At 39.6% G+C, this 26,024-nt stretch overlaps 1 protein-coding gene across 4 annotated transcripts; it reads right to left on the bottom strand.

Moving 5' to 3' along the window:
• On the bottom strand, window positions 1-24,824 carry AMMECR1L (AMMECR1 like). Of its 4 annotated transcripts, XM_016433565.2 has the most exons (9): window positions 24,687-24,823; window positions 22,876-22,985; window positions 17,723-17,814; window positions 14,987-15,431; window positions 10,140-10,250; window positions 9,720-9,834; window positions 8,945-9,035; window positions 5,141-5,237; window positions 1-3,683 (listed from the first exon to the last, which is right to left on the bottom strand). In XM_016433565.2, the coding sequence occupies exons 4-9, from the start codon at window positions 15,391-15,393 to the stop codon at window positions 3,572-3,574; spliced, it is 933 nt and encodes a 310-aa protein (XP_016289051.1). In that variant the 5' UTR covers window positions 15,394-15,431; window positions 17,723-17,814; window positions 22,876-22,985; window positions 24,687-24,823; the 3' UTR covers window positions 1-3,571. The 4 variants fall into 4 exon arrangements, with proteins under 4 accessions (XP_016289051.1, XP_016289053.1, XP_016289052.1 ...); XM_016433567.2 differs by lacking the exon at window positions 17,723-17,814; XM_016433566.2 differs by lacking the exon at window positions 22,876-22,985 and having other exon boundaries at window positions 24,687-24,822.
• Window positions 24,825-26,024: the final 1,200 nt, after the last annotated feature.

The following is a 26,024-nucleotide window of genomic DNA, read 5'->3' as shown; positions in this document are numbered from 1 at the left end:
TCTTTACCCATTATGATTTATTCTCTACAATACTTCATTAGAGGATAGAGTTCAATGATTTACACTCAGAAGTTATATAGCTAGGAGGCAACCAAGTGTAATACAAAGAATTGGTCTGACATCTCTGCACTGAAGGTCATACGAGGTCTCTTGCTTTAGGGAAATGAAATGAACAAATAAAATGAACAATAAAGTTCTAGAAAACCAACAGAAAAGTCAACTGTCAGTGAAAGTTGTAGATGTTAAGGTGTCATGAAAAATAACTGATCCTGTGCAAAAGTTAAATGAACATCCAGGATTTTTTTACAGACATTTTTTTTTCTTATAAACAATAAAATATTCATAATGTCTTTTCTATACACCTTTCAAATTGAAAGGGCCTCTACTAACAATGGCTGCTTTAACATTATGAAGCGAATAAATTTAAAGAACCTCACAGTGGAAACATCCCAACACTGACAAACTCCAGTGATCAAAGACATTATTTTAGTTAATGTAAAACAAGGACAAGTCATAATTACAGAGATAACTTCCTAGCTGTGGTTATCATGAGACAATCAAAACTTTCCAGACCAAAAGGCACTCACAGCTAGGGATGAAACAAACTCCAAACCAAACCAGCAAACTCTGAAGCTGGTTCCTTAGAAACAATATTTATTTGTCCAGCAGGGCAGTGCAGGGACAAAAAGAGACACTATGCAGAAACAGGAGATTGAATATTCTTTAATCCTACCAATCACCACATATATTTGGCCATCCCTATCACTGCTGTCAGGCAAGTGGAAGGCAGTTAAATTTCAGTTTGGAGTTGTCATCTCCCGATGCAAAGCTGCCACACAATGATCCAGACATAGGATTATTTCCTGAGAACCACCTGCCGTGCATTTTTATGAGGTGACCTTGACCAGCACACTTCTAAATTACTTTCTTACTAGACCACATTTGGGACTGATACTATGCCCATTCCCTAGGGGGCAGATCAGTTTTCCTTGGTCCACTCATTATTGCCCTCACCTATAACAGTATTTTCACTTCTAAACTAGGTGTAAATGTGAGAGGGGGTGTAAATGGAGTAAGGCTTCTTCATTCCAAAGACATGGAGCCCACTTCAGTTTGCTTGCTGTACTTAAACGAGCCAGTCCCCCCAGTACTGGATTTTTTATTTTATATTTTGTAGTTATTATTTTTTCAGTTTGCTATTTTTAAATGGTAGCTACCCTCCCCCCACCCTCCCCCTGAATAAAATTAAAAAAACAAAACAAAACAAACAAAACACATCATACACAGGAGAAAGACACAGAACAGGGCAACATTTAAAAAAGAAAAATAGGCTTGAATAGCATGGCACTGTATGCTTGCATGACCAGTCTCACTGAGCGTGCTCAGGGGTGAAAGTTTAGCACCAATTTTTTTGCTTTTTTAAACTCTTTAGAAATTAAACACAAATTCTAACATAGAACATTTGAACAGTAATGAGTGTAGCCCTATGTATCAATACTGTTGTACAGTTTAGAGGTGGATAGTTTGCCCAGAGCTGAACCACCCCTCTACATCAGTCCATGGCACCTAAGAGTAACTACTATCACTCTAGTTTGTAACGAGACTGATTTATTCTCAGCAGCAGGAAATCATGAAACAACCCCATCCATCTTCCAAAACCTTTTTAGTCATATTGCAAGGGAAAAGTGGTGATACATGAGAAATGCCCAGTACAAAATGCAGTCTGGGGTGATATTGCACAGAAATCCTGATGTAACTCCCACCTTTCCCTTGCACAAGTTGTATCCTCAAGAACAGCAGAGCATAATGTTGACACACAAGACTGCAAACATTTCCAAGAACCTAGAAGGACAGCAATGCCAAGAACAGCTTGCATGTGGTTTCTTAGATTTCCCTCTTTACGTATTAGAAAACTCATAGGAACTTTTGACTTGACTGTCAGCCAGTTTCAAAAAGCCACACCATTATCACACTTAAACTTTTAAAAAATATATCCAAATACTGTATCCACTGGGTCGGTCATGCACTTCATCTCAAAGTCCTCTAACCACTGTTGCTGGTAATCAGTGTATAATCATAAGAAGAATCCTTTCATCCAACTGGCCTCCTCTTCCTTAAGTTATTATGCGATGCCTTATTCCAATGTTTCCAAAGTTTCTTCCAAGTCCACGAGTCATGTATATGAGCACTGCGCAGTGACATCACTGAATGAGCCAGTGAAGAACAGGTGGAAGGAGAAGGAAGGAGGAACCTTACTAGTAGACATTTGGAAATTAGCAAAAATGGGAAAGGGAAGTATGAGCGCACATGAAAGTCTGAATGGTCTGGAATAAAATGAGCTCTTCTTCAATTTGCCCTGGTGGTTTGGCAACTCCCAAGATCCTGGGCAAGACCAGCTACTTGCCATTAAACTACATCGCTTGGCTTTGAAGACCTAGATTAAAACAGTGAGTCTTCCCACTAAAAGATCCATACACGGAACTGCCCTGCTTAAAGGTCCCCTAGGAAGCTTGCCTGAAATTAAAACTGTCTTGAGATACTGGATTCATTTGGATTACCCTGTCCTTGTAAAATCCCTAACCCAGCTGTGTGTTTAAACATCACCATAGCTTTTGAGACCCTAGATCCAGCTCTCGGCACTGCTACCAAAGTATGGGTGAGGTAGCCTAGTGGAAAAGAAGAGCTTTCTTGACAGGATATGAGCATCGCTATGATGTTCACATACACACTTGGCAATGGCATTTTGCCCTTCTTCAGGCATCTCCAATCCATTCAGGAGCAGGCTATACCATAAAGCACTCTTTAATACCAGTAAACTCAATGCAAGAAGAGTGCCAGAAAATCCAGCTGACAGTGGGATGAGAGTTAAAACGTTCAGGGTTTATTTAGCAATGGTGAGATCTGCAATGTACCATCCAAAGGGCTTTCGGACGTTTGAATGGTCTCTGTACAGGAGCCTGAAAGGACTCATGGTGCCCAACAATTTAACCCTAACATGATGTCCACCTGTGGTGCCTGGGAGCTGCAATCAACTCTTGGTACACACCAAACCAGAGGTTTAAAAAAAGGAATTTAAAATAACCTAAAAATGTTTCTTGTCGGACTCCGTTGCCCAGACTGCCAGGGGAACGCTCCTACTTGATTTGGGGTGGGTAAAGGAAGTGGGAAGGAGAGAAGAGGGAAGGAGGTTAGGGGAGAGGGGGGGCTTTCATAAATCAACAATTCCAGCTTCCAGTGTGTGTGGCTTACACACAATACAGCAATTTGAAGTGGCGCTTGCATGCCTAAGGGTCTTCTGCACCTCACACAGTAATTCCTAGTCGTGGAGGAGCCCCAATCCAACTGAACCCCATTTTGAGGAATGGCTGAGATAAGGCTTGGGCCCCTGAAGTTCTGTCTCGCTCAGTGCAATCCCCCCCGTCAGCTGGAAGGCAGACTCGGCAACGGAAGCTAGCATCATAAAATGGTGCAGTAATAGAAGTAACTGGACCAGGAAGAGGAGGCGTCTGCTCCAATGATGTCGTAGCCACTGGAGGCCACGGGGGGATGGGACTGGTCATGCAGCCGCGTGTCAGGAGTAATGATTGTAGAGGGGCGGGGCATGAAGAGTGCCATTCTGGAAACAAGGTTGACGAGAAGCAATATACTCTGCATAACTGATTGTCACTTTCTCGCTGCGGTACCTGTGAGGAAACAGGAAAGGGGATCAGAAACATATAACCATTAGTTTTATAGCATTATTTGTTAGGGAAAAAATAAAATATGTGCTCTAATTGAAAGAATAAGATGAAAGAACAAAAGCAACCTCATTTACAAAGGATGAAAGACAGCACAAAAAAACAATGTTTGATTATTACAAATGAACAGGATGAAAAAGCACACTCACAATCCATACCTGAGCCTGTCTTTTATGAATACCTCACCTTTAAACATTATCTACATTTATCATCAGGATGCATTGCAGCAATCTGCTAATGCAATCTGGATGAAGAATTCCAGTGTCAAAATAAAGTGTGGTATACGTTGCATCAACCACTCAGTTTGGGCTCTCTACCACTACTCTCTCTCTCTCTCTCTCTACAAAGAAGGTATGATAGTTTTGACAAAAATGCAAGAACAATGTATACCTCAAACTTTCAGGACAATAATCAAGATATTTACTACGAAATGTAGCAAAGGAACCTAATTTCAGGCCACATTATGAAGCAGCAGGCAAAAAAGATTTTTGGGGTATAGGAAGGTTCTCATTTTCTAGATGAATACGGTAACAGTGCCATTGGAATCTAGAGCATTTTAAGTTTGCTCTTAAAAAGAGCCATGAATCAAGATGTAAAGCATGGGGTGTTACAAACCTATGGAGCCTACTACAGACCACAGGAGCTAGGTGTGATATTCCTTACCCATAGCCATCTCTTTCTCACTGTAATCACTTCTCCACTGCAAGGTGATTATTCCTGAATTTTGACAGGGATATGGCTGTTCAAATAAATTATAATAATAATAATGCTTTGTATTTGAAGAGTGCCCTTCTTTGGAGTCCAAAAGCACTTCATAAACACTAGGTTATCCTCCAATCGGACCTGTGAGGTTAGTAGGTGGCAAATATGATTATCAACAATTTTACAGATGGGGTAACCAAGGTCCCCAGAAGCTAAGACTCTGAGCTCTTCCAATTCCACTAGAAATATTATTTTATAGATTGGAGGCTCATAATTGGCAACTATCCAAACCAGTTAGGGCTAGATCTTTTCAAAGAGCTATGTGACCAATCTATTGGAATGCCATCAGGCTGTCCATGGATAATCTCAGTGGATTTTCTATGGGGAAAATGGAGTCAAAATACTTTAATCAATGGGTTATCTTTCTTTAAATTTTGTTTTCCCCTTCATCTGTTTGATAAGATCACTAATATTATGCTCACATAAAGCTATGTATCACTACAATTCCTGTGTGAGCATAACTGTAGATATGCACATAAAACTCTATTAAAAGTATATTCTTTATTGCCACTTTTTCATGTGCTCTCCCAGATCTCCTTTTCCCTGATCCATTACTGGAGAAGGCATTATTTTTCCCTTTACTAACAAAAGTTAACTTCCAATTCAATTATAATGATAAAGACATTGAGGCAGTGGCTTACCTGGTGAGCTTAATTGTTTTTCTAAATTCATTGGTAATTGGAGCCTTAAAGCCGCCTTTCCTGAGCAAGGAGTCTATCGTCTGGATCTGATCCCAGTCTGCGGAAGGGAAATCAAGAAATTTTTAGCATTGTAATAAACATTTCAAAATGAAATGCTGTTAACTGTTCAAAAAGAAAAATGGGATTCTAGAGGAAGTAAAAAATCTAACATCAGGCTGAACAATATATATACAATCAGAATTAAGGGAAATACATATGACATGCATGGTCACACACCTATGCACTTGCCTGCACATACCCTGTGTATGTGTCTGACTCTCCTAGAATCCATGATGAAATCGCAGCTTCTGTGAAATAGTAACCCCATGTGTTCCATAATGCGTTTCCCCAGGCTCCCTGTTCCTGCTGCATTGACTCATAACCCATTTCTGCCAGATGACACCCGGGTTCAGTCACCTACAGTGTATTAAAAATGTCCCAACTTAGGCTGGCCTGATGGACTAGTAGTAGTGGTATCACACTGTAATGTGGGAAGATGAGCTCAAATTTCTGCATTCATTTTTACCTACATGCAGTATCCTCTTTCAACTTAAAAGTACAAAGTTAAACTATTATGGCAGCCACAGTGGTTCCTAATTTTTGCTAGAGTATTGCTGTTCAAAGTTTACTTAATGAAGATGAAGAAATTGTGTTTTGGTAACAATTTAGGAAAGCAAGTTTTTTTGTCATAATGGAAAAAAACAACAATCAAATAAAAAGAATATAGTAAACTCCCCCACAAGTTACTATGCCAAAAGTGTATTTAATTTCCCCAACAGCCTTTCAGAAATAGCTGTAGTACTTCAATAAATGTATCTCAAGTACTTCTCCCATCCTCATCATTAAAAAAATTTGCTGAATGGCACTGGACTACACTTGGACCTCAAGGAACTCACTGAAATGAAATGCTTTCTTTTGTGCCAAATCCATATTCTGATTTGTAAAGTAAATGTAGGCATAACCTGAAATACAAACTGACAAGACCCCCCCATTTACTTCATTGAGGATATAGTGAACATTTTTCTTTTCTAGGCTTAAACCCCAAAGGTTAATCCTCTGAAATAAAGAAAAATGTTGCATATCACAAAATGAACATGCAATCTTCAAAGAATTCTTTTTAAAAGAATATTTAAATAAACTAGGTTTCACACATGCTAAAAACTTGAACTATCTGGTTCTTCAAAAAGACAGTAGTTTTTTTGTTCCTGTTAAGTATAGAAGCTGGTATGGCAAAATTTTCACCAAACATGATCAAAGGTTTAGAACACATAAGTAAGTCAACCAAATTTTTGTTGTTATAATACAAATTTGTTAAAGATGAACCTATTCCTAGACATCTTTTTCTGAAGAAGTGGCAAGTGAAAATGTTTTGAATTTAGTAGAAGAAAGGAAGGTTTATTGACACACCATCAGCAATCATTCATTAATGATTGGAGATAAGACTCTAAATGATCACCCTAGTGCATATGTCAGTAAAAAGGAAATAGGTCTTGATCAATGACACACATAAAGACCCAGTGGAATTGCATGTTGGCTATGGAAGTGGGATGAGGGGAGGGAAAGAACATGAATCATATAACCATGGGAAAATGTTCTAAATTAATTAAATAAAATTAAAAAACAAACAAACAAAACACCAGTCATTCATTGATCCCTTTAGTTCCTACATGGTTTATGTCTCGTGAATAGTTTGAGAATTTAAGTGAATGCTGTTTTGTTTTAATGTGGCTAGGACGTATTGAGAGGAAGGAAAGCTGAAGGGTAATTGCTACTTGATAGCAGGTCAAAGGTAGCAAAAGTTTTCACTTCTCACCCCAATCTCCATCAAGAATAAGAACAATCAAGTTCTTTCATTAAAAACTGCAGCCATTACTGAACTTTGAGCAAGTGCTTGCTCAAAGGGATTATTTATCCCATGTTTACTGGAAAATGGAAATAGTTTCTTGTAATGAGTTCTCAAATAGTAAACTAAAGCTAGCATATATTGAATGGAGTATTTCTCAACAATGACTTTGAAATAGCTGCTCCTTGGTTACATAGCTATCTTGAGGCAAGGTTATATGTTGGGTTTGTGTCTCTCTCTCCACTCTCGGTGACCACATTAGCTCCTTAGAACTCATTACCTTCATTCACAAAGCCTCTTCTCTATTATACTTCCTTATTTCTGCAGAGGCCAACACCTTTCTTCCAATCTCACAAGTTGATCCTAGCTGTGGGCATCATCCCTGAATCTCACTCCACATGTTATCAGTTGCTAAATATTACTATTTCCTACTCTGACATCCCTTATATCAGTACCTTTTCTCCATTCACATATGGTTGTCACCTCTCACTTGGTTTCTCTATCTCAAGCCCCTCTAATCCAATCTATCCTTCACACAGTTGTCAGGGATTGTCTTAAGTACAACACTAACCATGGCACTCCTCTCCCCAAATTCTATCGACTCCCTATTGACTCCAAGAAAAAAACAAACTCTTCTGTTTGGCATTTTGAACCCTCTGTAGCAACTTGAATTTAATGTCTATTTCTAGTATTATACATTATTCTCCTTACTGAATTTAATAGTCCAGCCAAATCCCACTTCTATGCCTTTACACCTTCTGCTCCTTCATCTCTACCTCAGAGAATCCCTCATTTCATTTCCTTCTTCCTTCAACACACAAATCAAGAACCATCCATCTCTACATGACACCCTTCCTTGATCCTGCCAACTGATAGTGCCTTGCTCTCCCTTATATTTAGTCTGTATATATTTATAGATCTGAACATCATCCCCTTTGATGGGCTGTAGTCACCATGACAGAAGGGACTATTTTAGTTTGCTTTTGTTTCCCCAATGCCCAAAAAAGCACATTAATAAATAAATGCCTGTTGGTGGACATTGGCATTTTCTACACTTAACAGGCTTCCTAACTATTTTGCCAATTTTGGCCAATAGTAAAGTTGAAATGGTAATACTTATGGTAAAAAGGACAAAAGATGCTTAAGAGTATGTCCACACGTTGTATATCCAAATAACATAATGGGAGCACGCAGTACAAATGCACAGATTACCAATCTAATACAAATTGCTTTGTTTTAATACATAATGCTTTTATTAATGGTGTTGTAAAATGACTTTGGTTCTGAAAGTGTTATGTAGGGTTAGATGGGGAAAGGAAAAATCCTCCTTATTCCTAAAAGTATGCTAGAAAATTCACAGGCATATCTCACACAGAGAATGACAACATTGAACTGGTTCCTATCAGTAAGAGAACAAACATCTGTGGAATGATTAATCCTATACCAACAATGCCTAGAAAAAATATTCTGTGAGGCTGGAATAGTTGTCTTCATTCTTCTACTTGTGTATCTATTCCCAAATCATGGTGTGATAAGGCCAGGTACAGTAGGTCAGAAGGCTGCAGAGCTTTCCCTCCATTTCCCATTCTTTATGGTATCTCAAATTTAAAGTATGAAATGAAGCAAAGTTTAATTTTTCTTCAAAGATAGAAATCAAACAAAAACTAAGAATGACTAAGGATGCTTACAGCACGCTTCTACAAAGCAGGAAATAAATGAAACCTGCAGTGTAAAAAGTTGAATGTATACACACCACCACTCTGTACCCAGAGTACTTTCTGCAAAGAGCCACATCCAATCACACCATTTTAAGTTTTAACAAGATTCTTATTCAGATTCTGTAAGAATTCATTATCTAAGAGATTAGTCTCCCATGGCTATATAACTGCACCATTAAAAAATGGAAGTTTTTCTCAGCTCACCTTGTTCCTTAGCGACCTCAGGTAAATATGTGGCTGTCCTTTTAACACCTTTTTCATTAATGAACTCAATTCGAATCCCATGTACCCCTACCTGTATGGGAAAAAAAGAAGACAAATGAATGACATTTACATGGTCTGACTGCATTGTTAGTTCATTCGTAATCCACATAAAACCTGACACTGACTTCTAAAATTAGCATGAACTGAAATTTGGGAAAAGAGAAATCATTTATATCTACACAATTAATCCTTCCTTGGTTGCTGAGAAGGGGGGAAAAGTGCCAGATTTAGGTTCTGGGTTAAAGGTAAAAGAAAGGAAGAAGTTAAGAGAAGCCACCTGTCCCTTTTATATGTGTTTTTTGTCTATGGGTAAGAGAAACAGAGATAAATTCCTTAATTAACCAACCTGACTTTGGACAATTATATCTCATTGTTAACATTTATTAATCATGCCAGTATTTCTTCTATTAAATTCATGTAACAAAGGATTATTGTAAGCTCACTCAGGAGAATCTTTGACCTGGGAACAACAAAATGTTTTGGATTTGGTAAAGGGATAAGGATATGGGGAAAAGGGTAGATAGAATAGGAAAGGAGCAAGAAAAATTGGTCATTATATTTCTTTCATAATATTTTTGCAATAAAATTTCCCACACAAATTCTACCCAACTCAGTTAACAATCTTATATTCTCTTAACGAAGGAGACACATTACCATGTACTAACCCGAACCCACATGTAACGAGAGATGCAGTTCCAAATGCAGCTGTTCTCACCTCCCAGTCCAGGTAATCACTGGCATCTTCAAAGTTAGTAAGGAGGGAGACAGAGCAGAAAAGTTTAGGCAGCTCCTCGCGGGTCAGGGGGGGAAATCGGCTGTCCTTAAGTGCACTGTAAAATGACATTAAATCACATGCAAACACACATACACATATGACAAAACACCCCCCCCTCCCACTAAAATGAGGTAACTTTAGATTAAGTATCCCAGGATCACAAAAGCCACCATCTTGAAGAATTTTCAAAGAATCTTCAAATATTTTGAAGAAACTTATTTTTTCTGAAATAATATACCAAGGTAACATTATTGCTTATTTATATTTTGATTATTGATTGCTTTGTTCTTTTGTCAGTTCAAAATTTCAGGGACTTCCCTGACAATAGAGATATTATGCAGGTCTCTAGTTCTGCATTACCTGGTTAATGTGTATTCCCTGAGTCCTGAATGAAGATTCATGGCTGAGAAGGTTCCAATGCAGCCACGAAGCCGTTTGTCTCTCCCCGTCTTCCATGTCACAAAGAGTGGGCTAAAAAAGCAAAACAAAACATTCTCCAGACTCAAATTAGTAACATATAACAACAAAACCTTCTGAATTGTCCTTTTCAATTTCTATGACTGCAAACAAAATGATTTTCTAAACTGCTAACTACTTAAATGACTCTTTTGGGAAGTCCTTTTATTATCCTTCGTTATTCTTTTCCTATTTTCCCAAAGTCTCAGATTTTCCTGATTATAAAGAATCCCATGCAGTTGTATAGAGATCTGTGGAGATTTCTACACTGCTGTGTTCCTCTTTTGTACCAGATTCCTATATATCAGTGGTTCTCAACCTCTCAATTTGTAGCAATGAGAATACATAATGCATGTCAGGTATTTGCATCCTGAATCATAACTGTAGCAAAATTACAGTATGAATTTGAAGTAGCCACCAAAATAATTTTTTGGTTTGGGGTCACTGCAACATGAGGAACTGTATTGTGGGGTCACAGCATTAGAAAGGTTGAGAACCACTGCTATATATACTTCTTATCCTACCTTTAAAATGAAAATTTTCATCTCATCCTAGATATCCATTTTTGCCCTTTCCCCTTAATTATTTTAACATGACTCATCTCCTTCATCTCTTATCAACTAGAGAAATTTCACTTACTGTCCACAGATCACCTAAAATTTTCCAAAGGCAAACATCTCAGACCACAAATGTTTACTATAATTGTTTTAATAACATCCTCCCCCATCCCCCACTACCGAAGCTTTGAAGGGAAGAAAACCCATTCTCATGAAAGTGCTACCAGTGGACGTTGGGTTCCCATCCCCACCTAAAACTAAGGGTTTCTTTCTTTATTAGATGAAATAGGTATTCTCATTTGTTTCTTTAGGAGGAGCTCTCCCTAAGAACTAAAATCCTCAATACTCTATCTGCACTTCCATTCTCACCCAAAACATATACACACTCTCTCAAAACCCTTACCTTCCGTCTTAGAATCAATACTGTGTATTAGTTCTAAGGAAGAGCAGCAAGGGCTTGCCCAGGGTCACAGAGCTAGGAAGTATCTGAGGCCAGAAGTCCAACACAGGACTTCCCATCTCCAGGCCTGACTCAATCCACTGAGCCACCCAGCTACACCTTAGAATTTCTTCTTTAAACTCATCCACAGCAACAGGTTTTATGTTTGATTGGTTTTTGGCTCTTCTAACTTCAGAATATAAAATGTATTCTTTCCTTTTACATGAGGAGTCACTATTTCCACTAATTCTCATGCCATTGTTGAGGAGCTACTTATTTTCCTCAAATCTCTACTATCATGCAGCACATTTATGACCTTTCTTTGCTTTCTTTATAAATTGTCTTTTATTTAGATGGGACTTAGCAACTAACACAAGTTTCCTAGTAACAGCTAGGCCAGCTTTTATTCTTTCTCCATATATGATAATAATCTCTTCAATGTATAACCCATATCAAGTGCAATATTATAATGAATCTATCCAATTTAACTCACCAAGAAAAAAAAAAACACCAAAAACCAAAAAACCTCTGCAACCTTACATTGTCTTAGTAACAACAATGGGGTCAGCTGGGTAGTTCAGTGGATTGAGAGCCAGGCCTAAAGATAGGCGGTCCTTGGTTCTTGGTTCAAATGTGGTCTCAGACACTTCCCAGCTGTGTGACCCTGGGCAAGGCCCTTGACCCCCATTGCCTAGCCCTTACCACTCTTCTGCCTTGGAGCCAATACACAGTATTGACTCCAAGGCAGAAGGTAAGGGTTAAAAAAAAAAAAAGTAAGATGCGAGGGCTAGAAAACTGGGGTTAAGTGACTTGCCCAGGGCCAAACAGCTAAGAAGTACATGAAGTCACATTTGAATCCAGGCCTGGCATTCTATCCATTGTGCTACCTTGATACCTCTAAACCATTTTACTTTAAGAATAAACAAAAATTGACATCAAATCCCTAACCCTACTTAAACCTCTGCCTACTTCTAATTTTCTCCACCCTTTTAATTTTTTAAGGGATATAGGTCATAAATATAAAAAAAAAATACACCAGATTTGTGGGTTCAAGGTCAGGTTCTGCTATGTATCATCTGTGACCTCAAGCAACATTCTTAACCTCTCTGGACTTAGTTCACTCATCTATAAAACCTGAGAGTTGAATTAGATGATCTTTAAGGTCTCTTCTAGCTCTGATTCTATGAAATGGAAAAGCTGAGGATAGCCTTCTTATAAAGACTACATCTAGGAGCAGCTAGGTGGCACAGTGGATAAAAAGTACCAGACATTTACTAGTTGAGTTACCCTGGGCAAATCAACTGCCTCCTTGCCCTTTTGTGTTAAGAGTTGCTCCTAGAACAGATAGGGCTTAAAAAAAAAAACAAACCAAAACAAAACAAACAAAACAAACCCAACCCCCAAACACAAAGAACATTAGTAAGAGATTATTTTCACAAGATATTTTAAAATCTTGCCTGGATATTTTAAAGTTTTACTTGTCCTTTGTTTTTTTAATGTCTGAAATTTTCTCTTAAAATTCCCTCATCCTATCCTAAATTTCCCCCCCCCCCTCTTAAAAACATTTAAGGTAAACCAACTAGTAAATGCTGCAGGCTACATCATAATTCTCACTTCTTTACTGAGAGGAAGGTGTTTCATTATCAGTTTTCCAGGATAGTGACTGTTTTTTACAATTTATCAGTCTCTCTGGGTATATAAAAGCTTCCTATTGATTTTAAGGGGGGGAAAAAAGCCCCTGTATTTCACCAACTGAAATCACCAATTCCTTTCTCCATGTCTTCTCTGAGTAATTTACTTTCTAGTATTAAAAGGTGGAAATATGATTAAATATTCTCCAGAAATGACCAACAACTATAAGACCCTATGGAAATATACCTAACAAAGAATGAGAAGTTAAGGCATACTCATAATTTTAAAGATTTCATCTAACTTTCTTAAAGTCCTGAGCATGTATTATTTTGTATAACCACTATAATTGTGCCTTGGTTGGTCTGTCTTCAAACAAATCCTATACAGCGTCGCTAATCTTAAAACAATACATTCCTGTCTTTTCCCCATTCAAAAATCTCTAATGGTTATTTGGTGCTTTCACAATAAAATCTATACTTCTTAGTTTACCATCTAAGACCTTTCCTAATCTTGCCTTAACCTAACTTTCTAGCTCAAGTGCCATTTATTCTTTGTGGTGAATCCTATCACACCAGCCTGACTGGTATTTCCCCTGAGATAAAGTTTCATCATGTTAATTTTCATTTTGTTTTGCCTATATCTTCCTTCTCTTTCTCCATTTATCCATTTCAGAGCTGTCCAATGATAAAAAGGCTGCCCCAGAGAGCAATGAATTCCCAGTAAAGGTAAAGTGTTTTACCCACTGGATAGTGTAAAGAAATCTTCTGTAATAGATGTGAAATTAGCTTTAGAGAAACTTTAAGATCTTTTCCAATTGAGATATGATTCTAACTCCAATTCGTCCTACAAGTGCTACACTTCCTCTCTGAAAACTTTTCTGAATAGTCCAATCCAGACAAACATCCCAACTACAAACTTTTGGAATTTATCTGTAACTTCCATTTGAACTTAATTATACTATTGTGTTTAATTCAGATGTGCTCCTAATTATTTTCCCAATTTAAGATTACAGGGGTTCTCAAGTAAGGACTGTCCGTATACCTTGCTGCTCTGTATTACCCGTAATCTTTAGCTCAATCCTATGAATATTGTAGGTAATGTATAAACACACCCATATTTTTTTACTTTTAATTTTTTAAAACCCTTACTTTCTGTCTTAGAATCAATACAGTGTATTTGTTCCAAGGCAGAAGAACAGTAAGGGCCAGGCAATGGAGGTTAAGAGACTTGCTTAGGGTCACATAGCTAGGAAGTGTCCAAGGCCAAATCTGAACCTAGGACTTCCCATCTCTAGGTCTGGCTCTTAATCTACTGAGTCACCCAGCTGCACCCCTCCCTCCCCAATGTTTCATTTAAGCCCTAGGAAAAGAAATTAAAGTGCTAGCATTTTTAAGAGTCACTTTCTACGTGTCCTAAAAATAGCCTTTGATCCCAAAGGAGACAAAAATCTTGAGGAACTATCACAGTCCAGGCATTAATACAAATTCTGAACTTAAGGTGGTTAAGTATAAATCATAAGCTTTGGGTCAAAGTTTAAAAAGTTAAAGCATGACTCTTTCTTCTGTTGGCAACCCTTGGCTTCTAAGAATGCTAATGCTGCACAAAAGGAAGAGGTATAGTAAGATGCAGTAGACACTGAAGGAATGTCTATTAGAAACACCATAAGATTGTTGAAGAAGTGAAGAGATATACAATAGCATTTCTTTTGCCTACATTTGAATTCCCTCCATCTATAAGTAATACAGAGTAAAACCCTAGATAGCATCATCTTCCAGTTGGATAAACTTGTCTGAGGTTAAAAGACTTACCTAAGGCAATGTAAACTAGCAGCAGAGCCAAGACAAAACCTTCTGATTCCTAGGACATTATTTTTTTTTAACCAGGATTATACTTCCTCCAAATGCAATCCAACATCTCATCCACTGCTGAATCCAGTAGATGTTCGAATGTATCATTTTGACTTTATGTCTCATTGTTTTATTCCCACTTACCTATCTCTCAAGTGACTGATTATTAAAGCGTTTAATGACAAAGACCACACCCTCCCACAGAGTAACCCAGAAAGGTGCCAGGAAGCCTGCTGAGCAATTGCATCTTCACTGCCCACACACGAGTTTACTCACTAGGGGTCATTGGTGAATCTAGGAAGTCGTGGCTGGGGGAAGCCATAGAGGTGACAATAGAGGACATCGAAGCAGTAGCAGCACATTTCCGCTGTCACCACCAGATTCTTGGTGGTATTGGCAGTTCCATTGGGCCGGGAAAGTGGGCTCAGAGCTCCCGAAGTGGGATTCATTCGAGTAATTGGGGAATTTCCAGGCCCCAGAGTTAAGTCAGACACATTCTCCCTTCCATTGCTCCCATCCACATGCTGGTGGTTCTGAAGAGGACCTGAACTAGAGCCAGGTACAGTTGTTGACTGGTTCCCGTGACTGTGTGTTCCACTTCCTGATAATTTGGGCTTCTTTACCCCACAACAGCCTGCTGCCAACTTGGGCTCTAGTGGAGGAACACAACGTCTTTTTCCCATCCTGATTCAGTGCTTGAGGTCTGGAATGCTGCAGAACCCTATCAGAAGGGGGAAAAAGTGAAGAATTAGGCTGAATGAAAAAATATGTGGAAAGCTAGAAATCTTTTTTCCCATTCAAGCATTATAACTTGTACAGACAGATAAGATCAAAGAACCAAAGGGCAAGAGAATATTTTGAGATATCATCTAACTTGTTAGGACAGCTGGCCATTTCCCTAATAAATTACTCTCAATTTTCCAAAGTCTTATGATCCCCAGAGTGTGCAAACACACACACATATGCATTCTAATAATTAAATTGCTTAGAGTTCCTAGCTCTCTCCTCACTGTTGGGAAATCCTATGACCTGAACTATTAGCAAAAGTGGGGTACAGCATTGGCAACTGAGTTGAAAACTAAGTAAAATTTCAAGATGAGGGGGCAGCTGGAGGTGGCTTAGTGAACTGAGAGCAAGGTCTAAAGATAGGAGATCCTGGGTTCCTGGATGCAGACATTTCCTAGCTGTGTGACCCTGGGCAAGTCATTTAACTCCCATTGTCAAGCCCTTACTAGACTTCTGTCTTGGAACCAATACACAGTATTGATTCTAAGATGGAAGGTAAAGGTTAAAAGAAAAAAAAATAATTTAGGATTAAATTATATATTACAACTGGCCCACCAATAAGCCTTCTAGTTTAATTCTTATTTTCCCAATCAAAATCGGACTGTTCTGTTTTTAAGGAAATGCAGAGAAAAAAATATGGTAAATTCTTTGGCATTCCTGTCCAACATTTAATAACCAACACTTTCAGGAAGTTCTTCCTCATTAACTCTAATCTCCTTAATAAAAGTTTGGTTCCTGTTCTCAGTAAAGATAACACAGGACTAAAGAAAATATAAGATTATAAATTTAGGGACCATATCGGGCCTTTTAGTCCAATCTACTAATTTAAAGAGAGAAAGGGGAGGTGACTTGTCCAAGATTACCTGGGTTTTAAGTAGCAGATTCAGAATCTAAACTCAGTCTTCCTTTTGAGTGTTAATCCAGCACTCTTTCCACCCAATCATTGTATCTACATATAGTTGCCTCAAATACCACCATCTTTTGTAACAATTCAACATAAACCAAAAGACCATCATTAATCAACACTCAATAATCTCAAGTTAAATAATTCTAGTTACTTTCACCTTTCCTCCCTTATAGGCCTTATTTTCCAACTTTTAAATGGTATTAAGTTTTCTTTTGAACCCTCTTTAAGCTCTACACATTCCTTACTGTAGCTGCAAAATAAATAAAAATTAAAAAAAAATTACAATCTGACAAACCAGGACAGAGTAAGAGAACAATATGAACAAGTGATCATTATGACTAGACTACCAGGATACAGCTCACACTTTATTCATTTCACAGAAAGGAAAATGAGTCGAAGAGTATGAAGTCCACTTAGACAAACACAAAACAAATTAGAGGGAACTGCAAGGGGGCACTTAAATGCTGTTTGATGACAATGAGAGGGAAAATGTGAACTAATAGCCTGGGAGCAAAATCTATTGGATTCTTGTCTTAAGGGTAATAGAAAATTCTGGGACAATTTAAAACAGAATAGTCTTGACACAAGAATTATAGAATTAGAAGGAAAGAGATAGCTAGTCTGATTCCTTCATTTTATAAAGAAATGGAGGTCCAGTGGGATGATGACTTGGTCAAAGCCATAAAAACTAGGTTAGTAGCAAAAGTTGTCTTAGTAAACATCCCCAAACTCTCCATTTCATTCTCCTAATTTCCGAGTTACTTATATTATTAAGTTCCAAGTCAAATCTGAACTGACACTCTCTAAGGGAGATACTGAGGCTCTCTATGAACATTTAATAGCTCTCCAGGGGCTCTGACCAGTCAGGAGGGAAATACCCATTTCAGCTTTCACTGTCTTCAAGATACTCAGGGCTAAGCTAAATATTAGTGAAAGTTAGACATTTCTTAGGATGTGATTACTTAAGATAATATTTGATAAGAGATTTCAAAAGTTAAATAATTCTAAACTCCTTAATAGCTAAATCCTAACCATAGTGTTCACAGTGCAGACTTCAAGAAAGAACAATTTTAGTGGCAGAATTGCCATGTTAGGTGAAGGCTTTACGAGAAAAAAAAAAGAGACAAACAAAACTTGCAGCCATTATCTTAATTACAAGACAATATAGTTAGAGGTTCATTCTGTCACTGTCATATTGGTAAAAGATGAAAACTATTGGCACCCGTGACTATACATTATTTTCGAAGTTATTTAATCCGGACATGTAAGGGTAGGGAATAATTAGTTAATGCTTATGGGGAAATGTATTAACTACAAACCGTAGAGTGATGAAGCAGTATTATCTGTAGAGGGCTGGAATCTGAGTGGAGCCATCAGTGTCCTTAGGTGGCCCTGCATTTAGGTCCCCTGCCTTGAGAGAAGCAAAAAAAAGCCCCTTAGAGGGTTTTTTTAGCTTAGAGGAGACAAAGGAGAACCACACAAATTTGAGAAAAAAAAAGTTTTTTCCTCTTTCACATAATTTCATTTTGTACATGGTGTTAATATTAGGCTAAAAACCCAGCTAAGAGAGGACCTGTAACTTTACTGAAATTCTTCAGAACCAAGTAAGAGAAGAATTCCAAATCTAAATCAGGTCTGGAATTATATGAGATTGGAAGAAGGATCAACCTGCAACTAGCATGCAATTAGGTATCTCAAATGTGCTTATTTTCAGAAAACTCACACAAAAACAACATTTTAACAATTTCAGTTTGGTGATGGCTCTCTCTTATTGAAGCCATTATTATGTTCAACCACAGACAAAAAGATCTTCTCATTTTGTTAATCCTGAGCATTTATTTCTCTAAGGATCACTAAATAGCTCAATAATTGTACTAGTTAACTAAAGCAAAGATGAAAATTTAACTGCATGAAAACATATTTGAAATAATTTTACATTTATCTGATAGTTAAAAAAACTTTCCCCAAAGGTCATGGTATTCGGCTTATTTCTGCATATGCCAAAAAAAACCCCTAAACTTTTGAAGGTGAATAATTACTGCAACTCTGCTTCCAAAGAGTCATCTATACAGAACTATACAGACAGGCAAAACTAGCTAACTCTCAGGACTGTCACACATTGACCAAGTAAATACTAGGTATTTGATAGTAGGACCTAAATCTGAGTAACAACATACTACCATGACAGATTGCCCATCTGTCTGACTAGATAAAAATAGACATACTATCCAATGGCACAATCTCCCTCTTCTCTAACACCCTGGGGGGGAAAATTACCAGTGAGTTACCAATTCTCTCCCTAGGCTGAGTGATTTAAAGTCACTGTTCCATTATGAGAAATGGAAATTAGATGCCATTTCATTGAAAAAAAAAAAATTATACTGTATCAGTGAGATCAACTCTTCCAGGTTGATACTTAATGATTTCAAATCTAAACTTAGTAACCACCAACAAAAGCAAACATTCAACTACATAGTAACTTTTATAAAGCCTTAGAGTTCTGTTTAAAAACCACCACCACTACCACCTACCTACCACCACCATATGCTGTTTGATGACAATGAGAGGGAAAATGTGAACTAACCTACCACCACCAGCACCATACATTATGAGTAGGAAGCAGACCATTTTCCGATGATTTGTCCAAATCAAAAATGATGCCTGTTTGCCAATGAAGATGAACTGGTTGAAATTTTATTCCGAGGGGATAGAAATGACATCCAGTTTGAAGGAGGAAATAACAGATGTCACTGCCTCATGTGTAAGATTAGTTTTAGTCTTCCTATTGATCTAATAAACATCAAATTTCAATCCTAGGTTAGATCAAAATTCCCTCAGGATTGAACTATTAAACTATCTCCATATTTCCCCATTAACTGTGGTATTATTTCTATTACAATTATGAATCCTGTTACCTGTTGTTTGCTACTACCTTCCCAAAGTACTAAGTAGTTTGCAGGGTTCTCAAATTTAAAAACAACAAATATAGAAGATTCTGATTTCTCAATTATGCATATATGCATGCTAAAGAAAGTGACTTGGTTATTCCTTTCTTTAGAAGAATTCATATTTGTGACTAACAGATTTAGGAGATTCTAATGCTACTTGGAAACAGCTAGCTATTATATGGAACAGCTCACTATCAGTTGTTTATAAGTTGGAGGGTAGAGATTCACGTGTTTTAATCTTTCACAGTGCCTAATGTCTTTCTTATAATAGGCTCTCTATAAACATCTGCTTAATGACTATGAATACTAAAACATAATTAACCATCTAGAACAGGCAATACAGGTTAACTTCAAGGTTATAATTTATCTAAAGACCCCAGAATTGGATAGCATTCACTCTACATTCCTGGAGATTTGGGCCAGTTTTGTATCTCTCTAATCCATTCCTCTGGAAGACTGCTTTGCACAATCCTTTTCTTCCAAAACCATGAATACATTTGTTTTCTCTTTCCTCTAAACATGTTATAAATATCTGTTGAATTGGAAAATGTGTTTCTAAGTCTTCATAAGAAAATGACACATTTTCCTTAGGAACATAATCTACAACTTGATCACTCTGTTCATTTGTGGTGCTGACTTAGTCCACCACTGAAGCACTGAGGAAACTTGGGATTGTGGTTATCCATCCTTATCAGAAAATGCCAGTATAAACTGTACTCTGACAAAGCAGAGCATATCACTGAACAATTTATTATGGCAAAACAGTCAACTTAGATAACTCAAGCTACAAAGTTCTCAGCTTTGCAGTACTAGTTAAATCTGCTCTACTTAAATGATGTAATTTAGTTATCTTTTTTGCTAAAATCCACTGCTCAAGCTTTGAGCTAGGTCTTTCGAAAAGGATTTTTTTTTTTTTTTGCATATACTCAAGTTCGGTGGCTCTAGATTGAAAAAGGGACAATGACCTCAAGCTGCTACTTCATCCAAAAAATTCTTCCTTTGCTGACTAAAAAAGTTTACATTTGTTTGCTGGAAGGGTAAGACTTAAGACTTATTCATTTAGGCAGCTAAATTAGCCTTTATTGGCAATTTTTAAAGTTGCAGAGGAGACTTGGGCATCAGGAAGGGGTTAAACTAGAATGAATTCTTAATATCCCTTCCAACTTAAAGATTCTATGGTGAATCCTATTTATTCCACTCTCAATTTTTTGTTTACAAATAAGTAGGCTAACCTGCCCTATTAATAGGTTATTAAAATGACCTAGAATTGACATGCTGTCCCACTTACTGACAGGGTTTAATTGGCTCATCTTCCTTGTCAGAAGCAGATATCCTCTGCTCATTCCCTCATGGTTCCGTATTTATTACCCTGACATTCTATTACACTATGCCTGTTCCCTTTAAAGCTTCTTTATTAACCGAAAAATATCCTCATCTCTGGTAAGAACATTCTCAGGTTATAGGTAGCATTAGAATGAAAAAATAAGATCTTTAATACGACATTGTGGCTATTGATTCATAGAAATTCTGGAGGAAAAACATTAATATTCAGAAATTCTACAAATAATCACCTTATAGGATGATAAATTACATTACTAACATGGCACTACTTTTCTGATGAACCTGATTCTTTGGCACCAGTAACCCCCTGCCCCACTCATTAATAAAAATCACTTGCTGACCTTTCAGCAAGAGATGTTAAGAAAATGAATAGCTCATAGGCTATATATCACAGTTGGAAAGAGCTTTATTTATCCATATCTTTTTTTTTTTTAACCCTAACCTTCCGCTTGGAGTCAATACTGTGTATTGGCTCCAAGGCAGAAGAGTGGTAAGGGCTAGGCAATGGGGGTCAAGTGACTTGCTCAGGGTCACACAGCTAGGAAGTGTCTGAGGCCAGATTTGAACCTAGGACCTCCCGTCTCTAGGCCTGGCTCTCAATCCACTGAGCTACCCAGCTGCCCCCTATTTATCCATATCTTAAATAAAAGTTGGTATTACAAAGGAACAGCCAAAAAAAAGGGGGGGGGGGGCTCATTTGATAAGCATGCCAGTGTTAGAGAAAGTAAGAAGCTTGATGGAAGAAGTTAAAGAAACTACTATACCAATATAATAATGGGGAGTTATTTTCACACAAAGTAGAGTAGGGCACAGCAATCTTTGTTATAAGGAAAGAAAATAAAACACAAATTTATTAACTACTTTTACGGGTAGAGAAACCGCACCTGAGCAGCTATAATTTTGTTCTATCTAAAGAAATCAGCAAAAGATAAAAAAAAATCACCCTGATACTTGTCTCAAACAGCCGCTTTAAGAGTTGCTTCCATATTTTTGCTTGATAAACTTCAGAAACAACACAGCAGAGCCCCCTTATCCACCCCGGTTTCAGTTATCTCAGGGGTCAACCACAAAGAGCTAGAGGTCAGCCCTGGCAGAAATCTCTCTGGCTTTCTTAATCTTTCCTGTTTTGTTTTTTTTTGAGTGGGGAGAGGATGCAGAGAGCCAAGCCAAGGGCAGGGAGAGAATAAGGGAACGTATACATGGAGCCAGCAGGTGTTTGCTTATATCCATGGTTTCACCTCCTGCAGTAATAAGCCTTAGATGGTGTCCCCTGCAGATTCAGGGGCTCTATTCTAATTGCTCTGTCATCAAACTTGTCATCCCAGAAAATACATATAGATAATACATATGCATTATTTAGTATTTCTTTTCATAACTTATTTGGATAGATGTTTGAAAGGTCTTTCAATCCTGAAAGTCAAGATGTCTAGGTTTGGGTACTTAAAATGATACTCTGTGACTGAACCTATCCCAACTTCACAGAGACTTGGCTTAGTAATTTGTAACAAGGAGCTAAATTCTGTGTATATCTACGAAGCTGACAAATGTATATGGAAAAATCTCAAAAACGCATAGAAGATTTTCAAGATCCTAAAGAATTAACTGCTATAAATCTTCACGTGGAACTTTGGGTTTATATTTAGTACACCAATTATTTTTCACACCATGTATGAATTGTATGTATTAACTAGTTTTTATTAAAATATCAACAGCAAAACCAAAGACCAACAAATAATCCAGAAAGCAGCGTACAGTCTAAATTTTCTGCACATGTTCTATAAATTCCCTTTGGTACTTATCTATAGCAACTTCAGAGGTTATTTCTTGTCAAAATCACTGGAAGTACAGGGTTTAGTAGTAGAAGACCAGGTGAATTTATTTTCACTCAGACTCTGAAAATTATAACCTAACTAGGATAAAAAAAGAAGTTGAAGCTATGTCATCTTACAATTTTATTTTGAACATTATGTACAATAAAATGACTTCAATTTAAGTCAGAGATAGAACAGGGGATCCCATCACCATCAGGACTGCTTGGGAACTACAAAAATCAAAATCAGGAGCTTTCAAGGTATGCAGTACCTCATACTGGAAATGAACATGAACACCTAAGCTGTGAAGTTTCCTTTAGTTCTAAGACAGCTAACACATTTTATTTTGAGTAAGTACAAGGTCATACTCACTGAAATCAGAAAATGTATATGGCCAGAGGGGCAGCTACAGCAGAGGGGGGGACCTATTTTGTATCTGCAAAGAATTTTCCTTTTTCCAGTTCCATTCCTGCTTTCTGTACCTAAAATGTAAAGGCAGTGAATTAACAAAATCTCAGAAAGAAGAAATGAGGCCTATTTCTCAGAAGTGGGTAAGACATGAGAACAATTTCTAAAAACTACAGCTTCAGAATAGGCTTTCCTCACCCCAAAACATTTAGAAACCTAGATAAGGGTGGGAAACTAGCTAACAGCAGTAGCAATAGTCACATTCCCTAAATTATCCTATCTTTGTTGTTATTATCAAAGGGAAGGGTATTGATGTATTGATGAAATTGTTTATAAAATACTGTGGGATACAAGGTGCATTAAACATTTCTCCAACTTTAGGTTAAAACTTGCTTATTCCTGACTTCAGAGTACAAACAATTTTCTACTTCCTCAAAAAAGCCACTAGCAAAGAAGTGATGGAGAGTTCCATACCAAGACTCCCTGCCAGGGTGGTAAGGACAACATATTTCATTTCTTCTGTAGCAAGGGTGATTAAAAGCTCTAAGAACTCCATACTACTACTTCTGAATTTTTTTATCTACTCTCCAGTCCTGTTCTGACTCCTAAGGACCAGGAGACAGGAATAATCCCAAGGAAAAGAGAGGGTGCTAAGCAAGAAACTCCAGGCCCCATATTCTTAAGGGCAGCGAAAGGTGAAGAAGGTAAGGGATCTCTGGGGAGGTTAAGAGTTAGGTTTGGCTCAACTTGGACAGGAGGTGAAGAAAACAAATCAGGAAGGGGAGGAGGTTGGTTAGGCCAAGAGGAAGTGTGGTAAGAGAAATAGAAGGGTAGACTAGGACAAGAGAAGGTCAAACCAGGACAAGGATGGAAAGGAATAGAGAAGCTAGAAAGGAAGTTTCTGGGTTAGGAAAGGCTGAGAGATAAGGGAAATGCTGGGGAGATGAGATGAGAGTCTACAGCCAGGGAAGTAAAAGATATCCTTTGGGTTAGGAAATTTGAAGATAGTGGGAAGGACTAGATATGTCACCTAAAATAATGGAACATCATGGGAACTAATACTAGGTGAAAATGAGAAAAGAGGGAGAGGAGTGGGGAGAAAGGAAGGGCAGGATAAGAAAAGTAGGGATGTGAGGAAAGAAGTGGGGCAAGGTGGGAAAAAGGAAAGAGGATGGTAGAGGAAGGTAGGAAAATGGAGGGAGTGCAAAGTGAGGTGCAAAGTGAGGAAAGGTGGAAGATGAAGAAGGGATATCGAAGGTGGGATCCCGAGGGAGAGAAGGGAGCAGAGCCGGCCCCAGTGCAGGGCTTGTAATATAAGGCATGTGTGTGTGTGTGGGGAGGGGGGGGGGCGCGGCGGGTAGAGCCAGGCTGACGGGCGGAATCCCGCGGCGGGGGAGGGGAGGGAGGCCTGGGGGGGGGGGAAGGGGCGGCGGGTCCCGGCCCCACGGTGGCCGCCAGGGGGCGCCCGACACCGCCAAACTTTCCACAAACCCGAGACTGTTTCGAAAAGGGCTTTAAAAGAAAGGCAGCCGAGCCCCGCCACAGGGGGCCGGGGGCGGCGGGCCCGGCTCGGGCCTTAGGGGTCCTTCCCCTGGCCACATGCCTGCCTCAAGTGCTCCGGCCTACTGCCCCCCCCCAAGCCCGGCCTCGGGGCCCAGGGTCCCCCAGCCCTGGGTGCCCCGTTTCCCCCGTCTGGACCCAAGTTCCGGTCCACTCCCCTTCCCACGTCCCCCCCGCGGGCCGGGCGCGGAGGGCGGCGGCCCCGAGTTTCCCACCTTTTTTCCCGTCCCTGAAGCAGCCGGGACTTCTCGCGCTGTGCCTCCTCCTCCTCCCGCTTCATGGAGCCATGCGCCTGGGTGGGGGCTCCTGAGAGAAGCGGGCCCTCCAGTCGGAGTGAAGAGTGTCGGGCCGGGCCAGGCCGGAGAAAGAGGAGGAGGAAGGGGGGAGGAAAAGGAGGAGGAGGAGGAGGAGGCGGAGGCGGCGACGGCGGCGGCGGCGGCAAGGAGGAGCTGCTGGAGGGATTCCCCGGGTGGCTGGAGGACTGAAACGAGGTAGGAACTGGGTCCTCCGATATCCCGGCAGCCTTCCGGAGACAGTGAGGTAATGGAGGAAGAATGTACGGAGTCCTCCAGAGGCCCATCCACCCTCCTACGACCAGGAGAAACCATAGAGAAGAGGCCGCGTCTCGCGCGAAGGAATTATAAGTACAAAAGCGCGACTCCGGTGTGGGTCACATGACTAGAGTCGGCCCGCCTTATTGGCCAGTGGTGATTACGGGGAGTTAGAGGCTGTTATTCGATTGCTCCCCCGCCAAGGCGACGGTTTTACTTTGGAATTAAGACTCCGCCCCCCACACCGATACCGGAAGATACTAGTGGGAGGGGGTTGATCACCGCCCGGAAGGTGGTGCATGTGGACTACAGCTCCCGACCTTCAGAGTGGCAAACAAAGTGCAGTGCATGTCGGTCTTTGTGGTTCTGTCCATGAGAGCGACATCCCGGGAGTTGTAGTGCTAGCCCGACGGCAGTGTGGGCGGGGGAGCGGATACTTTGTACTACTCTGCAGCCCTTTCTGGCGTCTCCAGAGCCTACGACCCTCGAAACCAAGGCTGCAGACGAGGCATCTCAAGAGCGAAGGGTTGACTGGAGGTTAGAGTAAGCTGTCTCAACTGAGTCTCAAGAAGGTCGCCGGGTTTGCCTTTCTCAGTAGGTTGGACCCCAACCCAACTCTAGCACGTGCAGATACTGGCAGAATGCGCTGGCGAGCAGACCTCACCCCACCAGCCTTTTTCATAAAGCGGGGTAGCGGTGACCAGGTACCCGTAAGTGACTTACCCAAGGTCACGCAGGCAACGTTTACGTCTGGTTCTGGAACCCAGAACCCTAAGGATTCCCTCCCCCCCTCCCCCCGGGAGCTGGCGCCTAATGGGGCGGTGGGGGGGGGGCGGTATCCATCTCTGTGCTCTTTGTGCTCTTTTCCAGCTTCTGCCTGTGCCCTTAAATTTGGCAGCAGGAGCGTGGCTTGGCGTGTGTGTGTGTGTGTGTGTGTGTGTGTGTGTGTGTGTGTGTGTGTGCGCGCGCGCGCGTGCGTGTGCGTGTCTGTGTATAAATGTG

Source organism: Monodelphis domestica, chromosome 4, assembly GCF_027887165.1.
Source record: "Monodelphis domestica isolate mMonDom1 chromosome 4, mMonDom1.pri, whole genome shotgun sequence".
NCBI classification, from domain to species: domain Eukaryota; kingdom Metazoa; phylum Chordata; class Mammalia; order Didelphimorphia; family Didelphidae; genus Monodelphis; species Monodelphis domestica.
This window is presented reverse-complemented; position numbering and strand designations above follow the sequence as displayed.

What these genes read in the sequence shown, in the direction of transcription:
- AMMECR1L (XM_007493979.3), bottom strand. Translation starts at nt 15,393, where the DNA reads ATGGGAAAAAGACGTTGTGTTCCTCCACTAGAGCCCAAGTTGGCAGCA. An exon ending in AGATTCACCAATGACCCCTA is followed by an intron (nt 10,251 to 14,986) that starts GTGAGTAAACTC and finishes TTGCTTTTTTAG; the next exon opens with CCCACTCTTTGTGACATGGA. An exon ending in AGGGAATACACATTAACCAG is followed by an intron (nt 9,835 to 10,139) that starts GTAATGCAGAAC and finishes GTCATTTTACAG; the next exon opens with TGCACTTAAGGACAGCCGAT.